Source organism: Calonectris borealis, chromosome 3 (genome assembly GCF_964195595.1).
Source record: "Calonectris borealis chromosome 3, bCalBor7.hap1.2, whole genome shotgun sequence".
Taxonomy (NCBI): Eukaryota; Metazoa; Chordata; class Aves; order Procellariiformes; family Procellariidae; genus Calonectris; species Calonectris borealis.
This window is the reverse complement of record NC_134314.1, coordinates 1300190-1320438: the sequence shown is the minus strand read 5'-3', so window position 1 is coordinate 1320438 and position 20249 is coordinate 1300190. Positions and strand designations below refer to the sequence as shown.

Here is a 20249-nt window from a genome sequence, read left to right as displayed (position 1 = left end):
GTTCAGCCCAGAGATCATGCAACTTCAGCAGATCTGCTAGCAGAGGTGCAGCCCTCTCCAGCCCTAGCATGGTCCAGGGCAGCCCTGCCACCTTCCCATGGAGCAGAGCAGTGCCCAAATCTTCAGCAAGGCTTTTGGGGGTTGTGCTCTAGAGCTTCACCTCATGCTGCCAGTACCAGGGGAGCCAGATCCATCTGCATCAGCAAAGGTTCCACACGCTGTATTCGATCCAGCTCCTGCAGAGCCAGGTGGATGTCTCTGCACCAGGTTCCTACCGTGCGGGTGACCAGGCTTTGGTGCTACCAGCAGATCAAAGCCCTACCAAAGCTGAAACCCAGCAGTAAGTCTATGCTGACCCGTTCTGACTGCTCATCTTTTCCCACGTGAGCTCCTCTGTGTTTTCCACATGGGTTTTGGGTGGCCGGGCAAGCTGGCAGCTGGCTGGAGACAAGACAAGGAGAAGGCAGCTGGTACAAGTGAGGAGGAGGAAAGCCATTAGCACCCCAGCTGAAAAAGCCCCCAGTGAGATGGTCTCACACATCAAAGGGCACTAAAGCAACATGGTTTGGGGAGAAACAGCCTTAACTGCAGACACGTCATGCTGGGCTCTGGCTCCTACCCCTCAGGAGCAATCTGGTCTCTGCGAACGCAGCTCAGCACGCAGGAGCGGCTGAGAAAGTAGGCTGTGTGCTGGGAACACAAGGACGTGGGACAAAAAGACTTATTTTTCCTTTTATTTTTAATTTCTTATACCTATTAGGGCGTCCTCCTTGGCCAGTACTGGATCCAGGCAATCCCTTGCTCTGACACAAGGCATCCTCATCTTCTCTCCCTCCTTTTCAGGGTGTCTCTATGTCTGTTTTACCCTCATGTGCCTGCAGTCCCACAGACGCAGATACCTCTGCTTGATGGGACTTTTTTCATTGATGTAAACATGGATGTCAGCATGGGACTTTTTTCATTGATGTAAACAGGACCCCCGTGCTTCAGTTGAAGCAGCTGTCTGAGAGCAATCCCGCAGCTTTCCAAGCCCAGATTGCAACGAGCAGGAGCTCTACCCCATTTCCCAGCACCTCCAGGGTCTGCTCTGGGGTGGGGAGGCAGCTCCAGCAGAGCTGGGAGCAGAAATGCCTTGGACCAGTGCTGCTAGAACCATCAGGGCTTCATTCTCAGACCCCTTAGACTGGTGCTGTATCCCAGAGGGAGGATCAGCCCAGGGCAGGGTGGTTGTGGGTTTTCAGACGTGCGTGAAGTGTTTTGCTGTGTTGGTATGTTCTGAAGTTCTTCCTGTACTGAAGCAAATCATCCTGTTTTTTAAAATGCTGACACAATGGAAGAGTCCTCTATCTTCATATCACAGTGGTGTTTTTTCCTCTCTCTCTGTAAATGCCCTAGCCTTGGAGACGATGCAGAAGAAGAGCAGCGCGCTAGGTAAATACCCACACCAGCCCTGCTCAGACGCTGGCCCTGAAATCCTGCCTCTGCAGTGCTGAGACACGTTCAAAGTCTTCCTCTCCAGAGACCACTTCCTTAAATCCAGGCTTAAATGTCAAAACTTGGAGGCCCAGGTCTGTCAAGTCTAGATTTACGCCTTTCACTGGGGCTCACGGGCGAGGAGCCCGCTCACCCTACGCAGCATCCATGTGACGAAGCAAGCCAGGACACAGGAGGTAGCACCTTCCCAGCTGTTAGATCGTTAGCGTGGTCCCTGGCATGGCTTTGGCTCAGTATATGTCTGGGACAGTTTATGGTAGTACAGGGACTATGATACGATGGAGCAGGGACCACCCCCAACAGGTAGCCTGGATGCAGTTTGTGGAGAGAAGGGACCTTCCCTGTACAGACACAAGCCGTGTCATGGCCAGAGAATGAGCCTTGGTCCATTTATTTACCAATATAGACGTATGCTCTGTGGCCAGTAAAGAGAGATGGGCACTTCCAGAGGTGGTTCAGGGAGACCCTGCTGGACTGCCAAAATTTGGGTGGGATAGGACCACCTTGAAACTGAGATCCCAGGAAGCATCACCCGATAGCTGTTGACCTTGAAATATTCATGGGCAGGACAGAGCTCTGCAGCCGAAAGCAATCTGGTCATGGTGAATTATTGATCGTGTCTTTTCTTGTGCGTGCCCAGTGGATCCAAGACATGTCTGACTGGGTTCAGCTCTCCGCCTGCCACTAATTAGCCCCATGGGTCACTTGCTCCAAAGCTGGGGTCATTGCCAAGCACTGGAGTTGAACTTGGTGATGAAAATACCCATGACAGGAGGCTGGGAGAGGCAGGACTCCCTGCTTCTGTCAGGCCTGGGCACTTTGCTGCTCAGCCTGGGCTGGTCAATGGTGCAAACACGTTTGCTGGGCACTATTGCTGCTCACGGTGGCTTTCCAGAGCTGCTGTCTCTATAGTGAGGTAGAAATTAGGTAGTGCAGTGAGGTGCATCCCAGAACCATCCTGCGTGGCCCTAAGAAGGTCAGCAAGGCTCTTGCTATGATCCCAATCTTCCTAGGTTGCCCCTATAGTCAAAGGAAAGAGGAATCTCCCAAGGGGTGTTTACCCAGATAGGATCTGACTCGGCCTTTGGATGTGTGTGTCTCCACCCTTGGCTGTCGTGGAAGACCGGTGTAGACAGGTTCATAACCTCCGTGTCCAAGTAGATAAGGAGGGTCCGAAATCGCTAACTGAAGTGTGGCATTTGGGCACGCATCTTAGGGATGTCACACACCAGACCATCGCCTCCATCAGCATAACCAGGCAAGTCCAGGGTTCTTTTCATGAGCAAAGAAAAGTGAAATCATCTAAAGGCTATCAGCCCCTGTCAAGTTTCCCCCATCCTTTTTGCAACCCTTCCAAGGTACTATGAAATTGCTTGGAAAAAAATGCATCCTGAGGACCCTGAAAAGTAGGAAAAGGTGTTCAAAGCAGCGGACTGGGTGCCGCTGTAAGTCCCAAGGCAGAGCCTCCAGCAGCTTGAGATATTTGCTGGAAGCTGTTAGCACCTGTGATGTAGACTGACCCCAAACTGTTCCAGTATAGGAGATCTTCCAGATCTAGCAGGAGCAATGGATGATGCCAGCTGCCGGGATGGTGACGGCTCTGCCAGAAGTGCGGATCCTGTCACCAGCTGGGTTTTTCCTGGGGACGGGGTAAGCAGAGCACCCCAGGCTGGGTGCGCATAGATGAAGTTACCACCCATCAGCTGTCTTGGAGCACCCTGTGGCTTGGACACACCACCACCCCTCCTTGGAAGGGATGTCCCTGCACTCACCAGGTCCGTGTTTCCCTTGCTGCTGGTGGGCTGCTTCGAGAAGCCTGACACTGGTTTTTTTTTTTTCTCTCTTTCTCTTTGGTGCCTCACTCAGGATTAAGTTTAACGATGGATACAAGTCAGTAGCAAGGTACCAAAAGGTCATGAGTGGTGGGATCTTGGCTTTTGGGGTGTGTGGGGGGTGGCTCTCATCCCAACCCATCCCAGTCACCCCACATCCCATGAATATGTGACTGTCCAGGCATAAATTCGCCCAGGATTTGGGATACAGGCCAATCTGGTTTAAGCTCCAAATCTTCCTTAATTCAAATTAATCCCCAAATCTTAAGCCAGGAGAGCAGGGTATGAGGTCCAGACCTGGGTGAAGTCAATGCTTCATGCACCAGCATCACAGCACTGCATCTCTGCAAGTGCGGGACCGCACACGGGAGTGCTCTGAAGCTGGAGCTGAAGCCTGCAAAGGAGGAAGAGCTGTATGGTAGCACACGAGCCCTGTGCTCCAGGAGCTTTCTGTGGGACCCAGCCACACCTGCAAACCTCCTCCATGTCACATTGCAAAGGAGAGGCAGGTCCTGTGATCCCTCCACAGCCGTATCCCACTTAATACGATGATGATCACCCCGTCTGTAGGGCTAGTAGACTCCCAAAGGCACCATGAATAAGAATACATCTGTATAAATAAATTTATCTGGCATGGGTGAGTCCAGGACAATGATCCCAGCCCCAACCCATCCCTGTAAGTCTGTTCTTCATTGCTGCTGCTCAGTACTTGGGGGGCAGTGGAGAGGATGCAGAAGAAACCCGCAGAAGAGTGCTGGCCTGCCACTGGCAAGCAGGACCTGGGTGATGGCAAAGAGCTGTGGGACAATGTCTCCTCAGTACTTCGCCACGCAGTGCTGGCCGAAAGTGGGACCTTGTCCTCTGGTGTTCATTGCACTGAATGAACCTGCTCAGCCTCAGCCCAGGAGGATCCTCCTGGTGGCAGCCATGAGCCCTTTCCCCTGTCCTGGCCGGCTCCCGTGGGCCGCGGGAGGGTATATCTGTTTGGGTGGGTTTGTTTCTTCCTCATGTTCATCCTCCTGGCTGTATCTCTTCCAAACAGTGAAGACCCTGAAGATGCCAGGTACTGAGCATGGTATCCCTGCTTCGCTCAGGCCCTTTGGGCATGCTGTGTGCGTGCATGCGACATGCGTGTTGGCGTACCAATCCCTGCATGGCATTTGGACCCGGGGAAAGGTCCTAACTGCTTCCTGCCCTCTTCTTAATGGGGGGCAGAGCTTTCTTGTATTCACCCCATCCTCCCCTCCCCAAAGAGCACGGCTTCTTCGTATTCGGTCTGCTCTCCCCTATGCCCAGCAAGGACACGTTTCCTTCTACTCCTTCCAGAGAAGCTTCAAGGATAATATTTGCCTGTCTGCCTAGCTATCCACCCATCCATCCATTCATCCCAATACAGTTCTCACCATCCACCAATCTGTCCATCTGTCCATCAGTCCACCTCAATACAATCCCATGCATCCATCCATCTCATTGCATTTCTTCTATCCATCCATCACTGCAATTCTCTCCATCCATCCATCCATCCGTCCATCGCAGTACAGATCTATCTATCTGTCCATTCATCCCAGTGCCATCCTGTCCATCCATCCATCCATCCTGCTGTGATACTATCTGTCCATGCGTCTATCCGTAACACCAGCCAGCCAGCCCAGCGCCATACTATATATCCATCCATCCTGAAGCAATGCTCTTTTTCTGTCCGTTGTTCTGTCTTGTTCATGCACTCTCTCTTCTCCCTACTCATTCCAGCCCCACCAGGACTGTCACTATCTCTGTGCCCAGCTCCCTGGATGCCAGGGGGTCGGAAGTCCTGTTGCAGCAAGATCTCCCTCTGGCATGCTTGCGAATCGGGTTTGGCTGATTGCCTGGTGCATGTTGCTGATGGGGGGGTTGAGGGGAGAAGGCGGGCAAGGGTCTTTGTCACTGCAGCAGGATGAATCCCGTCTGAATGAATTGCTCTTTGTGATTGCAGAGCTAAGGCTAAGGGGAAAGAGAAAAGACATCTCATGTTGCCGTTCAGGTACCCTGACTCCCCCGTCCCTGCTTGTGCCCAGGCTCACTTTCCAGCTCCAGCCTCTAGCCCTTCGCAGCAGCGTTACTGCATCCCCCTGCAGCGGCTGCAGGGCAGGACCACAAGTTCATCCGTGCTAGTGAGAGTGCTGAGGACCAAGTTGCTTGAAGGCATAAAATGAGAATTCTCTGGTGGTGCCACTAATGGGAAATCTGTGCCCTTTTCAGGCACCCAAAGCCCAAACTGTGGCTGGCTGGAGTCAGAGAGGCACCTTTAGCAGTGAGGGTTGGCGTGGAAGGGGCAAGGGATAAAGGAGGGGAGGGAGAAAGAGTGATCTGGTGTTAGCTGCTCCACCAGGCCCTTGAAGAAGCAGCTCTGGACCTCTCACGTAGTGCAGTCACCTCGTTCACCCAGGCACCGATGCTCCAAGTGCCCAGGCCCAGCAGCACCATGCATTGCTGCATACGGGAGCAGGATGCTGCATACCCATCAATTTGCACATCCTTACTTGTAAAGCTACCATTAAAGCAAAGAAGGAAAAAAAAAAATTCTTATTTCATAGCATCCTAGGAAATCGATTACAGTTTCACAGCTTGCACCGAGATAACTTGGAAAACTCCCCAGGCACGCAGAGGGTTGCAGACTGATGTACAAACATGTGGAATCCCTTACTTATGGGTGCAAGATGCTAAGTGACCTGGCTTATGGAACTAAGTCTATAGCAAAATTCGGGTACCCTGGCATCACAAACAGCCTTCCGAATAAAGCAAGCTAGGAGGAGACAGACACAGAGCAAGAGCGCAGCCACAGCTACGTGCTTGCATCCCTCACCCAGGCCACAGTTACACCAGTGAAGTGAACAGGGAAAGGATGCAGGCTCGGGCACTGCCCTGTCCCACCCGCCCGAGGATGTTGCTCCCCACCCTGGCGCGGGCAGGACCAGACACTCCTGGCACCTCCGGGGCAGTTTGGACGGGCACTGGTGGGCAGGGAGAGTTTCCCAGCCTCTTCCCTTTCCCCAGAGGCTGTGGCAGGGAAGGATCCTGTGGCAGAGTCACTCGGGGAGATGCAGCTGCTGGTCCCTACCGCGATGCAAAGGGCTTGTGCATTCAGACCCAGCCACGCCAGCCGTGCTCGGGGTGAGGTGGTGATGAGCCATGGCTTTGCAGGGAGCTCGGACCACATCCATGAGCTGCAGGAGAAAGCATGGAGTGATTTAAATCCTCTCCTGGCACCGGGCAGGGGCACTAGGGCAGCTTTTACAATGCAGCTGAGCTGCTGGCATGGTGTTTGCTTGCTCCCCTGATGGGCTCAGCTGGCAAAGGAATGATTTCTGCTGGTTTGCTGTCAGAGCAAGTGTTGGTGCAGGGAGAGGGCAGGACTGCTTGTTTCAGAAGCAGCTTCTGGATGGGTTTCCTTGGCCGTTTCCCAGTCCAGGCTCTAAGCTGATCCCTGCCCATGCTGGGCTGAACGGGGGGACCCTGCTCTTCCCAGACTCCCACCCAGCACTGGGTCCTGCCCCCTCTCTTGTGCTGGAGCTGGTCTTCTGGACTTTACCTCTCTAAAAACCCATCCAGCAACACCTCAAACAAAAATGTGGTTTTTTCTGGGTGGTTTTCCAGCAGCTCAGTGCTCAGGGAGCCAGAGGTCCATGCTTCGAAGCCACCCTCCTGCCCCATGTCCCTAGCACAGACATGGCCATGGGATGAAGCAGAGTAACGAGCTGTAATTAAAAAACAGCCCTCCTAATTGCTTTCTAGAACTGGTTAATTGCTTTCTCCTGCCCACTTTGCTGATGCATAATGGGGGAGATTAGCCAGGGAAGAAAGAGTGATGGGGGAGGAGAACAGGGAGGCGGGACCCAAACAGAGAAATGTAGGAGCCATGAGAGAAGGAAAACAGGTTTGAAAAGCCAGAAAGCAGAGGCAGAGCAAAGCCTGCAAAGCGGAGCAGGGAGGTGAGGGGTCGGTGTGTCCTGCATGGTGTCGGGGCAGGAGGACCCAGTGTCGGTCTGGGCAGGGATGAGGACCCCCAGATCCAGCCCATCTCCTCTAGCTGAGCCTTCTCCGGAGGGAGGATGTGAATACACCTCTGTAGGAGGATAAGGAAGACCACTCATCCCTACCAAGAAGGAGAAGCCGCCTTGTCTCCTGCGCCGGCAGGATCCCCAGTCGGTGCACGTACCCGCTCACACGTGTGCCTGCATCCAGTGAATGCCATTCCCTCCAGCTCCCAGTGCTGTTGTGGTTCTCCTAAGCCCCTCTAGCCTAGCAGAGGGTAACACAGAGATGTTATCCACCTAAATTACAGACGTAGGCAGGACAGGGGTGTTTGGGGTCAGCCCTGCTGAGGAAGGTTGCCCGTGACTGGGCATGGGGATGGGGCACTCGGAGCACTCGTGAGGAGCAGGGAAGCTGCAAAGGGAAGAGCAGCCTCTTCTGATTTGAAGCACTTGAAGTGCACTGAAGCTTGTTTGCCTCTTGTTCCCTTGATGCGTGACCACCGGCTCCAGCAAAGGCAAAGAGAAGACAAAGGAGCACAAGTAGGTTTGCTCTCCTTGCTTCTTCTCCTCCTTCTTGTTTCTAGCTTTCCTAGCTCGTGTTGTGGCTGATCCGGTACGGGGTGTGCTCTCCCTTTCTCTAAAGCTGAGCCTGTCAGCCTTGGAGGAGCTTGGGTCTCTTGGATGTGTGGCCTGGGGCCTTGAAGCCTGCAGGGAATATTTATCTACAGCAAAAGCCAAATGTTATAGACAGGGTTGGAGCAGTCCCGGGCAGCACTGGAAGGGAACTGAGGTCTTGAGAGAAGCCTGGCTCCCATCATGTTTGGATGGGTCCTGGCTGGGGAGAGAGTTTCCCAGCTTGAGCGTGGAGAGCCTGGCCGGGGCTCAGGGCAGGAGAGGGTCTGGGTGCAGGTCACCAGCACAGGGCTGGGCAAACGGGACTTAGCACCAGCTTTACAGCTCCTGTGCCCACAGCTCAGGCTGCCACATCATCCACGTAGACAAGCTTCTTCAGCTCCTGCCTTCCTTTTATCCCCAGCTGCTTGCCTTGACACCAGACCAGGCTGTGAGCTCCCTCCCAACAGCAGCATCCTCTGGCTTAGCAGATCTGCTGAAATTTAAGCTCAAGTCTCTGGCGAGTGCAGGCTAATCTCCTGCTCTCCAGGGGACGATCCCTGCAGCCACCGCAAGGGCACTTCCCAATCAGCGAGGTCTCTTCTGGCTCATATTTATTGCACTGCAGCTTAAGGACCAGTTCATGGCAGTATCTTACTGATGGACCCTCCTAATTAATGGTGTAAAGCGAGGAGGCAGAGATGAGGTGGGGAAAGGAGAAAAATGTCTTCAAGCAGTCAGCGAGGAGAGAGCAGACTCAGGAAAAGATGGGAAGAGATCTCCCTGCACCGAGCAGCCTGGTCCTTGCTGGCTCCCCTCCCCAGTTTGGCTGCGCGGGGAAGGGGGAGAGGCAGACTGGGTCTGAGGGTTGGGGTCTTCCCTGGGCTCGAGGGCGGTGTGCGCGGGATGACCCCGTGGGGCTGGCCGTGGGGTCTGTCCCCGGTACAGGTGGGAGAACTGGAAGCCTTGTTAGCACAGGGGCGATGGAGGCAGCACCCACCGGACGGGCATAATTCCTGCAAAGAAATGAGCCATGGAAACCCCGTTCCCTGCTCCCAACTCCCCAGTAAAAAGCAATGATTAAAATGTCCTTTTCAGCCATGAATAATTAACCAGTAACCTGCAACTGTATCTTTAACTAGAAGCTGGCCAGGAGAGAGACTGCTTCCACCTCCCTGCCCATGTCTCAAAATCTGTCCGTCCCTCTGTGCTCCCCTCCTGGAGAGCCACATGGGCGAAACCCTAATGACAAAGCCAAGTGCTTCTGGGAGCAGCAAATTAAATGGAGGATGAATGCTTCGCCATCAACTGGAGAGAATTCATCTGCTCAATCCCGTATTAGACACCAGAAAATCCAAGGGGAGAGTGCTGTGGGAGGCTGGGTGGATACTCCGGTGTTTAACACAGGTTTAAGCTTGCTTGGAGGCTTGTCCCTACCTGGGAACAGAGTCAAGGTGTTCGGTCCTACACTCCCAAACTTGCAGGAACCCAGTCTTGACCCCGCTGCCAAACTGGCTCGCGATGGGCCAGCAGCCTGCACTGCTGGAGGGGAGCGGGCGGGCGGCAGCCTTCCCTCCGGCATCTCTTCTTTAGGGAACCAGGCTAAACCCAGGCTTTGGCAACGGGGGGGCTCTCGGTGCCACCACGCAGCCTGTGTCGGCATCTCAGGTTCGCGGGCCCTCATGTAAAATTCATGTGGGGACGGTGTCAGCTCTCCGCCAGCGCCGGCTTCCCATCCGCGCCGTCGGATGCCTGGCAGGAGCCGCGGAGGGGTGGGCACGACCTTTGTTTAATGCTGCAAAGACCCTGCTGTGCCCGGAGAGAAGCTTGGCCGGGGTCCCCATCCCTGCTCGGTCCTGACCTGCGGTGGGGCACGGCTCTGCCCTCGGCACCGGGATGGCCGCTCCACCCTAGACGTGCCACTGGCTCTCCTGTCTCAGCTGAGCTCTTCCAGCATCTCCTCCTGGGGGAAGCCAAGTCCCGGAGGGCCGGCAGGTGAAGGTAGTACCCTCAAGGGATGGGAAGGGGAAGGGGGGGTTCTATGGGATGTGTCAGTGCTCACCTGGCTTGGAAATGGTGATAGATGGAGCTTGGGAAGGGGCTGGGGGACGAGGGTGAGCCGCTGGACATCTGCTCCGAAGCATCTGGGATGGCTCCTTCCTCATCCTTCACTTGCCTCTTCCCTTCTCCTCAGCACATACCAAGTATGCTGCTGAAATCCACCAAAATCCACTTTTTTTCTTTTTTTTCCTTCTTTTTTTTCTTTTTTTTTTTTTTCTTTTCTCCGTGACCTCCAAACTCCATTGTTTCCTACATATTTGCCTCCCTGGGGCTCCAGTCCACTGCGATAATACCAGTAAGGGCAGTGGTGAAGGAAGGAGGCAGCGCCAGATGTTGTAACTGGGGCTGAGAAAAGCAGCAGGGAGATGCGGCCGGGATGCGGGCGTGGGGACAGCACCTGAGGTTTTATGCCATCGAGGGACCTTGTGCCCTCTGGACTCTGCTCTCCCAACCAGCTAGAGCTGAGGCTCGTCTCGTGGATGTGCTAGAGGCTGTCGGGCTGTTTCCCATTTCTGGGACCTCTTCTGCAGTAAAACTGTCTTTGGGGACACGAGAGGCTCCTGCAGCCCATGTCCCCAGCACATTTACTGAGGCTCAGCTGGCAGCGAGGGGTCATCGCTCCAGGAAGGGAGGGGGGTGACCCCATCTCTCACGTGCATCCCTCTGGAAGGAGCTGGGTTGGGCTGGTGCTGCTGGGATGGGTCTCAATGCGTGTTCCTTGGACCGGGTGCTTAATCCCAGTCTTGTTCCACATGGCCCAAAACCAGCTTGGTTGTTCTGCTGATAGGGGCATCAGATGCTGTGCTGGCCAGGAGCCAATGCATCCGCAGTGCCCGTGCAAGGACCTTGTCATTTTGGGTCCTGGTAGAGGACCAGCACTGCCAGTGTCTTTCCTGCAGAGTCCTACTGGCTCCATCACCAGTTGCTCTTCTGCTTTCTTTTACTTCCCAAGGAACCTCAGAAATTCCTGGGACAGATACAGTGGTTTTATCACTAACCATCTGCGAGCAAACTGCAGGCATGCCAGCTCTGGGGCTGGTGGGACTTTTTTTCCTCCATTTTAAAGAAATTAATTGGAAAGAAGAAATTAAATGTAACGTAACGGACCCTGGAGGTGCAGTGCCTCACTGAGGGGCTGTGTGTCGGCTGGATTTCCCACACTCAGTCATGGAGAGTGGCCTCAGAGCAGAGTTTCACAGCCTGAGCTGTTAAAGTATTTGCTCATTAAAAAAATGAGTTTGCAAATAACTTAAAAGTGTTACTTTCCCCGTAGCACCTCGAGGCAGATGTTGCCTGGCAGGATTACGGATACGGAAACCTAGCCCTCATCTTTCCTCCTTCTATCCGTTGAAAAACTGCCCTTTCACTGAGGATCCCCGTGAATTAATCACAGCTACCAGAGACTGCCGTGAGGCCCGAGCAGTGCTTTAGTCCCAATTAAACCTCAGCTATAAATAGTTCCTGTATCTTATCCTGGCCTTCTGCCCCGACTGAATTCCCCCCTCCCTTCGTGAATACATTATCCTCCTATTCGCCTTAATTTTCTTCTCATTTGCTCTGGCTCCATCTGCAAACTTCCAGCTGTTATTTAAGACAACAAATGCATCAGGCTGGCTGCAATGCCAGGACTTCTTTGTTTTGCAAAAAAACAAAAAGGGTGCAACCTCATCCTTTGGCCCCAGCCAGATGTGATCAAAGCTGAGAGCGGGGGATCCTGCAGCTTCACTGCTGGCTCATGGGCAGCGCATCCCAATCCTGCTGCATTCAGGGCTGGTGCCGAGCCCTGGCTCCCCTGCCCCGGCAGCCAGCTTGGAGGTGAGGTTCCCCCTTGCTTCCAAGCTGGCCCAAGAACATGTCCATCAAACCTTCAAGGCTTCTGCAAAGAGCAACACTTTCAGGTAAGGGGAATTCTCCAATAAAGAAAAAATCCCCTTCGGCTCTACCACCTTCTGCTTTTGGGACAGTCGCAGGCCATTGCCTTCAAGTCTCTCTCCAGCTCTTTGCTCTTTAGAACAGGGTTATTGCATGGTCTGACTTGTGCTTCTTGCTGGTTTCAGTTTTGCAGATCCTATGGAGGTTTTTTCCTACTGAGGTTTTCAGCTGAATCTTCAGGCGCAAAACCCACATCACATCCAGACTCCATAACTTTCACCAGGGTGACTCAGAACCTCCCACCCCTTTGCAACAGCAGCATGGAGTTACCCCCAAATAACAGGGAACAGCTTCTGAAAATAGCTGCAAGGCTCTTATTGTCTTTAACAATCTCTGCCCGTTTGCATTTGAGAGCAATCCAGTTTGCAGTGCAGAAATCCTATCATTTACTGAATGCCATATATATTTGCTGTATGTGTTTGTAACAAACACCAGGTAACGCAGGGGCCCAGACTGTCAAAACGCTCGTGGTTGCACAGGCTGATTTCCGAGTAACAGCCCTAGCCCCGCTGAAGCATTTGGAGCTAGAAGTTATTCTTCTTAAACTTGCCTTGAGATGATGGATATTTTTAAAAACCATTATTTTATCAGCCAATCCAGCCTAAACTGCCCTGAGTGAATTTGACCCCAGCCTAGATTGCAGACGGGGAGCTAAGACTGACCTTGCACTGGGGTTTACCACGCTGGCAGGGGAAAAATCACGTTGCTGCAATGGGATGCTGAAAAACCTCAGGATCTGCACAGGTTTGCTGCTGACCTAGCCAAAGAGGTTATCCATTTTTCAACTCAAGCTGGTGAGGGAGGCGGTTGGATGTTTTAATTTTCAGTTAATGGTTTTAGGTAACCGGGGAGCAATTGCACAAACGGGTCAGGAGAGATGAGAAGTCTGCACATAGCAGCAGAGACGGGAGGCATGGGTGGAGGGGAAGAGTTCGTTGGCTGCTAACGCTATGCTCCAGCCTCGTGTTTTATCCCAAGTTGAGGCATTCCCTGAGGAAAAAAAATGAGACCCAAGCAAAGGCAGTGCGTTTAGCTGCGATCTTGACTCTGCCCTGTGTTGCAGCAGCCCCTGCTCAGTCTTTCAGCTGATATTTCCTCTCTTGCTTTTGGGCTGTGAAAAGCTCCTGTTCCCACCCCCAAGCCCCAGAGAACAGCACTGAAAAGACAGTAATTGATGGTTGGGGTTTTTTTCTTCCCCTCTTCTTCCAGAGCCGGAAAAGGAGTTTTTTCAGCCATGAAGCTTGGCAAGACGCGTCCGTCAAAGGATGACCATCGGAAACAAGGTATGTTCTTCCTGGGAGGAGGTTGTTCCCTGCTCCAGAGCTGCTTTTTGGCTGTCCTCCACAACCCAGGAAAGCACCTGAGAGACCCCGTAGAATCATACAGTGGTTTGGGTGGGAAGGAACCTTTAAAGGCCATCTAGTCCATGCCTGGGCAGGGACATCTCCAACCAGATCAGGTTGCTCCGAGCCCCGTCCAACCTGACCTTGAATGTTCCCAGGGATGGGGCATCTACCACCCCTCTGGGCAACCTGGGCCAGTGTCTCGCCACCTGCGTTGTAAAACATTTCTTCCTCATATCTAGTCTGAACCTCCCCACTTTTAGTTTAAAACCCTTCCCCCTTGTCCTGTCGCAACAGGCCCTGCTAAAAAGTCTGTCCCCGAAGTGGCTCAGGTCAGGCACAGCCAGTCAGTAGCTCGGGGAGTAGTTGGGTGCTCGGGAGGAGAGCTGGAGAGAGGGGCTCCTCGGGGAAATGGCAAGTAGGAACTGATGGAGAGCAGATATCGCCCACCTTGTGCAGCTGTGGCAAAACCTGGGAGTCATGCAGACAGCTTCCAGCTTGTTTTTAGGGATGATTTGCAAATGTGACAAGGCAAAGCAGGATTTAGGGCTTGCACCTTGCTGGGTGGCCTGTGCAGCAGCTGCTGCGCAGTGAGAGGGGCTGCCTGTCCCCCGGCTCGGCACGGCGGCAGCACTGAAATCGGACGCCTTTCTGGAAACGCACAAGAGGGTTGGAAATTCGTTGTTGTTTCCATTCAGACCAAAGGATTGGGTTTCAACGGCAAAGAAATGGGGGAATGCATGTTTGCGGGCAAGGACAAAGCATTGCTTTAGATAGTGTTTCTGGGCAAATCTCCGCTGTTTTTCAGCCAGGTGGGAGGACAGGGAAGGGGGAATTTGGCCTGGGACACCAGCGTAGGTAGAGGCATTGGCAGCCTGTGGGAAGGCATGGCATTGAAACCCGGGTGGCCTCCCTCTCTCCCAGTGCCTGGGCGTTCATCTTGTGGTGAAACCTTCACGCAAGACCATGGGGAACGCTGCTGGGATGCAAAGGCAGGAGCAGGGTGTGCTAGAAGGTAGCAGAGTGCCTTCACAGATGGGGATTTACCCGTGGTCGGGGAACGGCTGCAACACAGCTGCTATATCGCATGGTGTGGTGCACAGCCGTGGGGCTCCTTCTTCCACCTTCCCCAGGTTCCTCTGGCTTTCACACACCTCACCAGGGCTCTGCCCTCAACACCACCCTCCTCTCTCAGCCCCAGTGCTGTCTGGGTTGTGATTCCTACCCTTGGTCTGGCCAGCTGGTGATGGGACGGGGTGGATGTTGCACCTTCTGCCTGTTGGCCAAGCCAACATCCCTCTTGTGCCATCGTCTGCTTTCCTCCCATACAGACTGCTGGTCTGCTCAGGTCAAACAGATCCACTGAATCACTGAAAACCAAGCTGGGAGGGTGCGAGAATGTCCGCCCACCCGCACGTGGCAGGATCGAACCCACTTAGGTCCTTCCCGGCTGGTGTGACTCTGATTCAATCTCAAAAACTGCCGGTTGAGTTGAGGACACCCTTTCCCCACCCAGCCTTCAGCAGTGTGTCTCTGTCCACCCTGATGGAGAGTGTTTCCTAACACCCAGCCTAGATCTCCCTTGCTTCAGCTGAAGCCCGTGTTGTCTCACAACAACAGGCCAGACTATGGTGAAAAACCTGACTTCTGGTCTCCTGGAGCATGCCGATCTCCTGGAGCAAGCTACAAGCTTGCCTAGGTTAATAAAGAGACAGGGAACCTGTTTCCCAGGAGCAGTGTCTGTGCTGTACGAGTGGATTCGTACAGCTGTGCCACCACAGCAAACCAGTGACCCAACAGCTATACTGGTGGTTTTGGCCCAACAGAAGAACAAACCATTGCTGCTTTGTGGTCATTTCTTGACCAGAGCAAAGGCAGGAGGGGCAGGCACGACACGCACACGGATTGCGCGCAGGAGAGGAGCATCTCAGCAACTTCTTCCAATAGAAACGCAAACCGGTGGACAACGCAGCTGTGCCTCAGTGCCTGTGGGATGCCTTGACCCTCCCTGCAGCAATTTTTCTTCTTGGGAAATGACCCCTTTCTCCTGTTTTTTCAGACCTCTCTACCCCAAAGCTAGACAGTGGTTGTCTTTGCAACGGCTCTTCTGGTACTAGAGCTGCAACGCTTGCTCAAATGCTCTTTCACCCCATGAAGTCTGGGGTGTTTGTCACCTTCTCCTTTCTTTTTGCCTTCACAAAGCCATATACAGGCACGCTGCCCGGGCGGAACAAAGTGTCACAGGAGGCAATACGTCTTTTTTAATCCCTTTTTAGACCAGGCTATCTCTGACCTGACCTGGTGACCATTGTCTTTGTATTATCAGGCGAGGTCGGTAGGACGTATTGGTTACCTTTCTCTTCGCCTTTAATTATTCACCGAGTGGAAACAATAAGAGACATTCTTTTGTCTCCTTTATGCAGATGAACCCGCTGTTTTGGAGGCAGAAGACCTGGACCGAAAAGCCATGAGACAGGGATGTGGGCTGGAGCCAGACGCCATCTCCTTGGCCTCCGTCACAGCTGTCACCACCAATGTCTCGAATAAGAGGTGAGGGCCAGACGTGAGCTTCTGCAAGGCACGGGCACCTTGGCGGACGCCCCACAGCCGCATGTCCCCTGTATGTTGGACATCACATTGCCCCACGCAGCCGGCGGTTTTTTGGAAATACCTGACCTGCTGCAAAGAGCACCAACGTTCAGTGGTGTCCCCCAGCCCCCAGGGTTTATATTCCTCAGATTCAAAGAGGGCAGGAGCTTCGAGGGGTGGCCCTGCCAGTGCTCTGTCACAGCTTGCAGCAAGTCCATCTGTGGTTTGACTGAGGGTTTCTTCTGCCCCTCCAAAGGTCCAAGCCTGACATCAAAATGGAGCCGAGTGCTGGCAGGCCAATGGATTACCAGGTGGGTGACAACGCTGTGACCCCACCCTCAGCTCACGGGGGTCACAGCCCAGGGGGTGGGGGGACTGTCTTGCAGGGAAGAAGCTCGTGCTGGGTTTCAACGCGCTGCACTAGCAAAGCACGGCTTCCCAAGAGCTGGCATTTGAACGGTCGAGCGATAAGCTCGAGATTAAGTAATTAACTGGTTTTGCTCTCCATCGTCTGAAGCCCAGAAAGCCCAGATAACCTGTGATTGAAACAGGCTATCTGCAACACGTTTCTCTTACTTCCCAAGAGCTTTCAGCGTGCTGTTTAGCATTCGAGATCGGTGAGCCCTGGCCGGCAGTAGGTTGCTCCCTGGATTTCCTCGGGTAGGCTGGTCCTGCTCAGCGGTGCTCCGTTCCTGCCACTTTATCTAGAGTTAGAAGAACCGCACGTTTCTTTTCCCAAGGCTTGGATGATCCAGGCGGCTCCCTTTTCTTTTACTAGTTGGTGCCAGTGAGATTCATAAATTGGCTTTTCTCATTTTCGCCAAGTCGTGCTGATTCAGCAGCGATTTAGCTTTATGTCCTCGCCTCTCAGCACAGCAACACATTCCGGGGGATATCTCGGAACAATGCAAATAATGATTTTTTTTAGAGGTTTATTGCAGAACATTTGCAACATCCACTGCAGACCAAATTGTGAGGCTTACAGGGAATGAGCGCGCTTGCTTCAGGAGGGGGGAACATAAAGAGGAGGGGGAAGGTGCAAAACAAATTACAACAAGAGGCAGAAGGAACGCAAGGTCCAGTTATTTGGCCACTGCAAACAGGAGGATCACAAGGTTGGTCTCAATGGGGAATGGCTAATTTCTGGGGTATAACAGGATTTGCGGCGCTGGGCTGGCTCATGAGCCAGGTAGGAGCCTGGCTGACCTCCGCACGTCCGCTCTCCTGCGACAACTGGCTTCTGTGGGACACCTGAGAACTAAGAGGAAAGGTCTTGACCTTCCAGGTCCCATCCCTGGGAACCCTCAGGACACTGCCTCATCTGTGGCAGCGGAGGGGATGGGATGCAGGGACAAAGGGTTAATGAAGGATGGTGCCCTGCAAAGCCATCTCCAGGAGCTGGTGTGGGTCAGGGCAGGGGTGGAGGGGAGGTCTCGGAGCAGAGATCACCCTGGCTGCAAACCTTTGGGGTGTTTCCGCGCACCTTGCCACGCGGTACGTGAGGAATGAGCCTGAGCCGGGTTCCGCAGCCGCTGCAGCGCTGGGCGTGGGATCGGCGGTTGCGTTTGCACCGCAGCTCCTCAGCGCTAAGTCAGCTTGTGCAATGATAACTGCCGGGCAGCCTCGCCCCCTCCTCAGGGGGCTCAGCTGCCCGTTACCAGCTGCCTTTTAGAGGCGCTTTAGAACAGAATAGAATATTTCAGCTTAAATTATCACAGCATCCCAGCAACGGCTGGTGGGGCTTTCTTTTCTTTTTTTTTTTTTGACTGGAATTTTAAAGAAATCCGATTGAAAGTCAAGGCTGTTAATATGTTACCAAAATGAAATTTCCCCAAGTTTACCCGCAAAGATAATAGTTTAATTTTTTAATAGATTTCTATTTTCCATTATTACATGATCTAAGATAAAGCTGAGATCAAGTTACAAAAATAATTAATGATAGCTTGAGAAGGCATGTGTAAATTAACTCATCTGTTGGGCTTCAAGGGAGCCAGGACTGAGAGCTCATGTTATTTTAAAATAATAATTTTAAATGATACCCAAATTCACTATGCCTTGAAACTTGGAGGTTACCTGTCCTACCAGTAACTTGTGATAGATTTTTAAAGAGATTAATCTAGAAAAATGGCTGCTGGGAATTGAGAAATCACACCTTATGTTTTTTAGTTAAATTAAGAAATATAGGTATAATCCGAGCAGGAATTCCTAATATTAATTTAATATTGCAAGGAAGAAATTTAGATACGATCTAAATACCTAATAGTAATTTAATGTCACAAGGTGGATTGAATTGTGAATGATAAACTTCTGTGTCGTAAATACATGCAAATTTTTCATCTGGATGATTTGCTCATATTCTGTTGAAAGTAGTTTATTTTTCATATACCACATACAGGAGTTAATTATTTTAAATAAAATGGCATGTGTGTGTGCATGCATATAGGAGGGTTGAATCACAGAATCATTAAGGTTGGAAAAGACCTCTAAGATCATCGTGTCCAACCGCCAACCCAACCCCCCCATGCCCACTACACCATGTCCCTAAGCGCCTCATCTACCCGTCTTTTAAATACTCCCAGGGATGGGGACTCAACCCCTTCCCTGGGCAGCCTGTTCCAAGGCCTGACCACTCCTGCAGTAATGAAATTTTTCCTAATGTCCGATCTAAATGGTGGGGAATACTCCAGAAATAATAAAGAATAGAATAGAATATTTCAGTTGGAAGGGACCTACAATGATCATCCCTTTGTGTTTTCTAGCCGAAGCAAGTCTCAGTCTCACCAACCAAGCTCCGCTCCCTCAGCTTAGCTAAATCCATTTGACTTTACACCTCGCGTGAAGCCACCCATGCTCTGGGGCTGAAGCAACAGGGATGCCCGGGGTCTCCTGCATCCCACACCGCGTTGCAGCTTGCTCAGGCTTGTCCGAGCAGCCCGGTGTCCTTGGTGTGACTGGTAGATCCCAGATCTGCCACCATTGCACTGAAAATGCCTCAAAAAACGGGAGATAGGGAGATGGGTTAAGGCAGCGAGCGGCATCTGATTGCTGCCCTCAGGAGGTGAAGGCGCGTGAATCCCTCTCCCCAGGTCAGCATCACCATCATCGAGGCCCGGCAGCTGGTTGGGCTCAACATGGACCCCGTGGTCTGCGTGGAGGTTGGCGAGGAAAAGAAATACACATCCATGAAAGAATCGACCAACTGCCCTTACTACAATGAGGTGGGTCTGTTCTCCCGTGATGCTCAGGGCTACCTGCTCCTCGGGGTCTGTGTTGCCGTTAGTCAATTAAATGTAATTTCTTGTCACTTGGGTTTTTTTCTTCTGTCATCTCTTGTCGGAATAAGATGAAATCTCAACCACACGGAAGGAGAAATGAAGCCTTTGCCCTCTGGTATTTTGCAAAAAAATGGTAAAAAGTGCACTGACTTGATCTGTGCTAAATTATTCTGTTTCTCCAAGAAGTTAGTGCTTCCTTCTCGTTCATCAGACTGCAGAGGTTGTCAGTGTTGGGGCTCACTCGGCTCCGTCCCTGCTGTGACATGTCCTCCAGGCAGTCACAGCCTCTCCTCCTGAAGCGCGCATCGTAATACTGTTTTTCAATCCAAAAGGAGCCCAACGCCTCTCTCCTGCCTTCACGACTGCTCTTTCCCTTTCAGTACTTCGTCTTCGATTTCCATGTCCCCCCAGATGTCATGTTCGACAAGATCATCAAGCTGTCCGTAAGTGAGCATGGTTGTGTTTATCCTTCTCACGGGGCTTTGGAAGAAATCAGCCTGTTTTGCGTATGCACTGGGGATGGATCTAAGGTCCTTGATGTGAGACCCCCAGCAAGAGCCGAGGTTTTCGGTCCTGCGAGCCTCACCTCTTTTGCAGACCCCCAGTCCCTCTTTCTGTCGCTGACCTTCATTGCTGGGACCGCACAGCTCCACTCCGGCATTCACTGTCTCCCTCCATGGCTGATCTCTGGTATTTCAGAGCCAGGCAGAATTAAACCTGTCTCGGGACGTGTTTAGGCTTGGGGAGAAGCAAGACCTTCCCGAGCCTGCCAGAGGATTTCCTGAGGCGTGAGACTGGCAGAGCTATTGTGGAGATTCAGGACTGCAGATGCTGAGAGCAAAGCAGAGGCTGCAGCCCTCCCCGCAGCCACGGAGGAGGGCGATGAACAAGACTTGCACGTTCACTGACCAAAGCACACTAATTAGGAGTATCTATATCTATCCCGTGCGCAGACCAGCTGTACAATTTCTCCCACAAAGTGAATTAGACCATAGATTTCGAGCATCCTGAAGACCTTTCCTTCAGGTAAATGTCCCAGTGTTTGTTGCCATCATGGCTGGAAAACTAAATCTTGTTTCAAAGATTAATTTCTTGGCA

At 52.5% G+C, this 20249-nt stretch overlaps 1 protein-coding gene across 1 annotated transcript in view; it reads left to right on the top strand.

The window, feature by feature from the left end:
• OTOF (otoferlin) overlaps nucleotides 1-20249 on the top strand; it is a 111583-nt gene that overhangs the window by 52803 nt on the left and 38531 nt on the right. Inside the window, exons 7-14 of the mRNA XM_075144605.1 lie at nucleotides 174-340; nucleotides 1396-1431; nucleotides 11781-11910; nucleotides 13154-13227; nucleotides 15711-15837; nucleotides 16133-16187; nucleotides 18963-19094; nucleotides 19532-19594. Of these exons, the coding sequence (XP_075000706.1) occupies nucleotides 174-340; nucleotides 1396-1431; nucleotides 11781-11910; nucleotides 13154-13227; nucleotides 15711-15837; nucleotides 16133-16187; nucleotides 18963-19094; nucleotides 19532-19594 (784 nt within the window). The remainder of the gene's footprint in view (nucleotides 1-173; nucleotides 341-1395; nucleotides 1432-11780; nucleotides 11911-13153; nucleotides 13228-15710; nucleotides 15838-16132; nucleotides 16188-18962; nucleotides 19095-19531; nucleotides 19595-20249) is intronic.